The sequence below is a fragment of the Malania oleifera genome, chromosome 2, assembly GCF_029873635.1.
Source record: "Malania oleifera isolate guangnan ecotype guangnan chromosome 2, ASM2987363v1, whole genome shotgun sequence".
In the NCBI taxonomy this organism is placed as follows: domain Eukaryota; kingdom Viridiplantae; phylum Streptophyta; class Magnoliopsida; order Santalales; family Ximeniaceae; genus Malania; species Malania oleifera.
Genome location: NC_080418.1, coordinates 7,188,969 through 7,195,718, shown reverse-complemented (window position 1 = coordinate 7,195,718; position 6,750 = coordinate 7,188,969). Strand labels below are relative to the sequence as shown.

Here is a 6,750-nt window from a genome sequence, read left to right as displayed (position 1 = left end):
TATATGTCTACATGCAATTGGGTGGATACATGTACCACAATTTATGTGGGTGGTAGGAGAAAAGGGTCCGCGAGACCTAATTTGCTCAAGAGGGCGTAGCTCATGTCCATTTTATATTCTATATTTCTATTTCACTCATCTCGAAATTTGAGTCCGATACGTAAAAGTACAAAGATAAAGTCTTAATCTAGCGAAGACATTTTTCCATTAGCTACTTATTTTTTAGGCACACAGAAACATTAATATTTTTTTTTATTAATGAAAATGTAACTTCATTAAAGAGAGTTCGAAAAAAACAAGGAGTACAAATGTTGGAGACATGAGTTAAATCAATAAAATTATAAGAAAACTCTTTCCATTTAAAGGATGACAGAGATGGAATAAATTTGATAAGCATGAGTTCGAAAAAAACAAGGAGTATAAATGTTGGAGACATGAGTTAAATCAATAAAAATATAAGAAAACTCTTTCCATTTAAAGGATGACTGAGATGGAATAAATTTGATAAGCATCAGTCATACACCATTGAGACTGTAGAGTATTTCTCTCTAAAGATTCTTCCATTCCTCTCTTTCCAGATTTCCTAACAAATAACTGTCGGAATTGCTCCTTTCATTCTTCTAAGACACTCCTTAAGCTTTGAGAAATTCCATATTAAGAACATTGATGCCAAGATATTCGACATGACTATGTGATTAAACATCCTCTGGCAGACTAGTGACCAAATTTGCTTGCTCAAATGACTATATAGAAAGAGATGATCGACCCCTTCACTTTCTTTCTTGCACAAGGCACACAGAGGCTAACATCCCCCCCCCCCCCCCCCCCCCAGTTTTTTGGTAGATTATCAATTGTAAAATCCTGTTATTAGTTACAAACCAACAAAAGATGCTCACTTTTGGCTTAGTCGGGTCGGTTCAAGTCATAAGGACGACTTGTGATTTTGGTGACCCCAATGTCACAAGTTCAATTCCCCTTTGAGGTATTACGCCGGTGAATTATTTGAGTTTCATCAATGGGCAAGTGGGTTTCACTCCCTTAGATTTGGTATTGCACCATATTGTTCAAAGTGGCGCAACAGTGACTGGAGTTCCCGAGTTATCAAAACAAAAAAAAAGACACTTTTGAGGAGATGATTGTGTTGCATAGCTGGTTGTAAGGAAGATTTGAATTATTTTGAGTATCCTTATGGACAAGATGATTGTAAAGCCTATTCACGTAATATTAATATCGATGATTACTAAAAGAAAATAATTCTACTAAAAAAAATATTTAGAATAAAAAAAGTAAAACAAAAATTCTTCCACCAAAACTAAAGGTATATTAATATATAAATGGAGGTGACATCCTCTTTTAGTTAAAAAAAAAAAAAAAACACGAGCAAAAAAGAATAAAATATCAGAATAAAGGCACGAAGCGAGCAAAAAAGAATAAAATATCAGAATAAATCATAGCAGCAGCTACACCCTTGACTTCCGGCCCTGGTGATGCCAATAGTAACACTAGTAGTATATAAAAAACCACCGGAGTCTCATGCACAAACCCATCAGTATATATTCAGCAGAGCCCTCTCTTCTCCTTCTCATCGCACACACAATGTCTTCCTCAGCCTCTGTACCTTTTTTCTATCTTCTCTCTTTTGCTCTCCTTCTCCAAGCCCAAACCATCCTCGGAGATGACCCTCTCTACTACATCTGCTCAAAGGCTGGAAAACCTTTCCCCAAAAATGGAACCTACGACACCAACTTGAAGAAGGTCTTGGACAATCTCTCCATGAATGCCCCTAAAACAGGCTTCGCCAACAGCTCGGCCGGTGGCGGCAAAGACAACGTAGCCTTCGGCCTCGCCCTATGCCGCGGCGACACCAATTTTACCGACTGCAAAAACTGCATCGCCGACGCGAGGACGGAGCTCCACAACCAGTGCGGGAACAACAGAAGCGCGATCGTATGGTACGACTACTGTCTTTTGAAGTATTCCGACAAGTCGTTCTTCGGCATGGTCGACGAGAAGAACAGGGTCTACCTGATTAACGTGTTCAATCTCACCAATTCAACTTCATTCGTCAACACGACCCTTGATTTTCTAAGTGGTCTTTCCCAACGGGCTGTTAAGTCTGAAAAGCTATATTACGCCGGAGAAGCAGAGCTGTGTGAATTTCTGACGCTGTATGGGTTGGTTCAGTGCTCAAGGGACCTAACAACTGAAAATTGTACCAAGTGTTTGGATGATGCAATAGCTGATCTGCCCAAGTATAGTGCGAATAGGCAAGGAGGGAGGACTTTGTATGCGAGTTGCAACGTAAGATACGAAATTTATCCCTTTGTTAAAGATGACTGAAAAATTAATTTTATGAATATTAATGTTGGCATAGATGCAAGGTTAAGATGGATGAATAAAGTTATATGGTTGGGTGGGAGGTTTTCACTCTCCTTTACTAAATTTGCACCAAAATATTTTTAGTGTTTTAGCGTGTGTTTATATATATATAGAGCAGTACTAAATATAATAAGAAAATAATTGAAATTTAACTAGTAAGAATATTATGACAGTAAAAGTGAGATATATATATTTCAACTAAAGGAGGGTGATACTTCCAATTATTTATTAATATACCCTCACTTTTAGCGGAAGAATACCGTGGTTACAAGACAAGCATTGAGAGATTATAAATAAAAAAATTAAAGGCCTCCCAAAAATAACACTAACAACCAATCAAAATAGGACTACAAATCCAAACAAAACTAAATAAGAAACAAATCTAAACAGGCATATCAAAAACAAAAATAATAAAATAAACTAAAATAAAAAAATCTAAACCAACCAAAAAAAAAATCGAAAGGATGAACTAATGATAAAAGGAAGTGAGACCCAACTTATTCATCCAAAGGATACCTTTCAGAGAACATGATAAAAGATGTTGTTCTTCGTAAATGCCATTGTTTCCCATTTCTCATTCTCTAGCGAGAAAATCAGCCACACTATTGCTTTCCTTATATTGATGGATCACCATGAAGTTTACTCCTTTTAGTAGAGGTGAGATATTGATTCATTACTAAGAGTAAGAATCATAAAGCATAATATAGATAGAATGTTAGAAAAAACTTGTGCACACGCGAGTGGAAGGATGTAGGCAAATGCTAGATGATGAAATGGATCAAGAATGTATGAGGGGGAGTCTTATAGTCTGGGACGCCGTTTTTATATTGAGTAATCTCCAACCCTAGTTATTGCAATAAATAATTATATTTTATCTTCAAATCCCATCATTAAACATTATACTCTTGCTTAAAATTTTAGGAAAAATATTGCAAAAAATGTTGCCATAACCAAAAACTTATTGGGAAAAAAATTGTCTAGAATTTGAAACTTCATTAACACATCAAACTATTTTTTTTTTTTAAAGTCCTCATATTTAACCTTATCATTCTTTGTTCAACTATTTTTTTTTCCAAAATTGCATTGTTTGATATATATGACTAGAAAGAAATTAAATTGTGGTTATTATATTGAGTACTCCTTAAGATAAGCCAACAACAATTTTCAAAAAGCATTGCACATCATGGTTGTTGGAGTGATTTTTGCCACTAATTTACCTTTCTCCTTAAATGCTTGTTTTGGGGAGAAAAAAAAAATGAGATTCTTGAATTCCAATATACATGTATTTCAACTTAGTCAATTGACACATGTAACATAATTAAGAAGGGAATTTGAAAGAATGGTAAAAAATCACAAAATACTCTTGAGTTTTATCTTATAAATATAACATTGCGCACCTTGAAAAATTACCCTAATGTTAAGTGGAGGCAAGACTAAGGATGAAATTAAGGGAATGAAAAACCAAAACACACATCTTCATCCATTCACAGGTTTCAAACTAAACAGGAGTCAAGGTAGCTTCAAGATTATACCAGCCGAGAAAAACCTATGCCCAAACTCTAATGGAAAGCAACTATCATACTAATAGGGAATGTAAGATCACTTTTAGAGATTCCAGCATCTCCTTACAAGTTGACAAGAAGACCATAGATAAAAGAATTAGTTTCCCAAGGGGAAGTCTCATTGGAAGCTTCGATGAAGGCCTTTTCGACTCATAAGAAATTGGAAATCAGTGTACCCACATGTGAAAAATCAAGGGAGGATTTGGGTTTAAGAGGATGGCTTTTGACCGCTCGGTCTTCATATTTGGCAGCAAGGAGACAGTCAATGAAGTGTGGAGACCTTGCTGCAAGTTTGTTAATGGAAAACTCTTTAAACTTGTCAATCTTTAATTTATGGAAGCAAATGAATATTTCAATACTCTACATCTCCTCACAAGTGTGCACAACTCACATATTACAATTCTATCTAGGCTAAATGAATATATTTGTTATTTAGGATATGCTTTTTTTTTTTTTGGAGAATTACTATTCAATTGTAAATATTTGTCTGTTATAAAAGGGGGGAAATGCTTGTTTCCTTTTGGATAAGAGAAAATTTTATTAGAAGTACATAACATAGTAGGCTAGGAGGTAAATGTTTGTTTTATGGATTATGATTTATTAAATGATGAATAGGTTGGATTTAAAGCATGTGAACACACATGGGCGTTTGAAGATTATCTAATGCATGATATTACTGTTTAACATATTTGAAATTTAATGCAATGGTTTGTGGGTGGATTTTCTTGTGGGAGTCTTTCTCTTTCTTAGAGCAAGTTGATTATCTTCTGAAGAAATTTTTTGAGAAAGGGTTCCATGAGGTGGAAGTAGCTTGGTTTTGCTACTCAATAATATATTAGAGTCGTGCAAACAACTCTCTCAGAATAAAAATTGGAGTGGATTTTGGGTTGATATTGGAGCATGGTAGTAAGATTGTGTTTTGATGGGGAGAGTTGTCATTGAAGCATTTAAATCAACTACGAAGCTTGTTTGGGCATAGATAATTTAATAATTATGAATATTGAGAATAATTTATTCCCTTTTTCGTTTCAATTCATGAATAGGAAACTAAGAGGGGTCAATTGAATGGTCCATGGTGGGTTGATAGCCACCTTATTATATTAAAAGAAGTGGATGGCGATTTGCAACCTTGCAAATCTTGTTAAATGAATGCCAATGGGGTGATTTGCAACCTTCGCAAATCTTCATGTCAGCTGAGAAGCTTGTTGGGGCATGGATCATTTGATAATTATGAATACTGGGTATAATTTATTTATTTTGCAATTCGATTCATGAATAGGAAGCTAAAAGTATTTGGTTGTGATACACCCCAAATATATCAAGGTTAAAGGAGTCCATCTGCCATAAATGAGCATTAAAGCACAACAAGAATAGGGGCCGTCATCACTCAAAGACAATTGCTCAGGTAGAGTAATTGACGCCACCTCCATAAAGGCCAGAGAGATTCACACTCGCACCATAATTCACCAATAAATGACATTACACCATCGGGTCAACTCCCGTCACTATAAATAGGGACTCGAAGAAGAGGCTAAGATATCTCATTCTTAACCCATCTTTATTATTGCTTGCTACCTCTCTAGAGCAATGTATCAGAGTGATCCCCCGGAGTACAACCCGGGTCCTCCCAGCCTTGCTTCTTTTTCTGTCCTTTTTAGGGGATCGAGATCGGAAAGTCCACCAGAGGTTCTTCAACTTTTCATCTTGCAACAATTGGCGCCGTCTATGGGAACGCTTTGGAGAGGTGCTCATCCTACTTTCGACCCTCGATCCTCGAATCATGGCAACAATCATTAATTCTGGGTCTGATCCTACTGTGGGCGATCAATCGTCTCAGTCTGTTCACTCTACGCCCAGAGATTGTCCAGGGGTCGCCCGTGAGTGCATTCACCTGGAAAATGAAATTGAAGTCCTAATAAAAATAGGTCACCTATCAGGGTTCGTGAAAATGGGAGATCACCGAAGGTAAGCTCGAGAGCAAAAAAGACCAGATATTGAAGAAAATGGAGAGCAGATTATCGGAGAGATTGCCTTCATCTTCGAGGAAACTACTAGTGGCGGAGATAGAAGAGGCGGTCGAAAGAGATATGCCAAACAGGTGCTCTTAACAAAGGAAAGGAAGTCGGATGGTAAGAAACAAAAGCAAGAAGACAATATCACCTTTAATGGGGAATATGAGGAGGGAGTACAATAGCCTCATGACGATGCCCTAGTGGTGTCGCTATTGGTGGCCAACTACAGGGTGAGATGAGTGTTGATAGAAAATGGGAGCTCGACCAACATAATATTCTAGTTGATGCTCTAAGAGACGAAAATAGGTAAACAGTGCCTAAAAGCCATCTTCACCCCATTGGTTGGATTCGGAGGAGACGTGGTACATCCGATGGGTACGATAACGCTCCCACTGACAATAGAGACATCCCCACAACAAATCATCTTAATGGTGGACTTCCTTGTGGTTGAACGACCATCAATTTACAACATCATAGTGGGCCGCCCATCACTCAACGTAGCCCGAGCCGTGACATCTACTTACCACCTAAAGGTAAAATTCCTTATTCTACACGGGACAGGGATGATTAAGGGAGATCAATCAGCAGCCCAGAATTGTTATGTGATGGCATTGAAAGGCAAGAATGAGCCACGTGAGGCCCTGACTATCGAAGACCTGGAGGTAAGGGGGGGAATATCTGTAAATCGGCACAATTGACAAAGATCTTGTGGATATCCCTATAAACAGCGATCATGAGAGGTGTGTCCGGATAGGAAGTTGCCTATCAGACACTTTGAAAATGGATCTGAGCATATT

General features: G+C 37.3%; 1 protein-coding gene across 1 annotated transcript; it reads left to right on the top strand.

Annotated features, from left to right (window-relative positions):
* The first annotated feature begins 1,596 nt into the window (after nucleotides 1-1,596).
* LOC131147670 (cysteine-rich repeat secretory protein 38-like) lies at nucleotides 1,597-2,340 on the top strand. The gene has a single exon (XM_058097185.1). The coding sequence runs from the start codon at nucleotides 1,597-1,599 to the stop codon at nucleotides 2,338-2,340; it is 744 nt and encodes a 247-aa protein (XP_057953168.1).
* The last annotated feature ends 4,410 nt before the right edge of the window (nucleotides 2,341-6,750 follow it).

Excerpts from the sequence above, each read along its gene's own strand:
- LOC131147670 (XM_058097185.1), top strand. The coding sequence starts at position 1,597 with ATGTCTTCCTCAGCCTCTGTACCTTTTTTCTATCTTCTCTCTTTTGCT.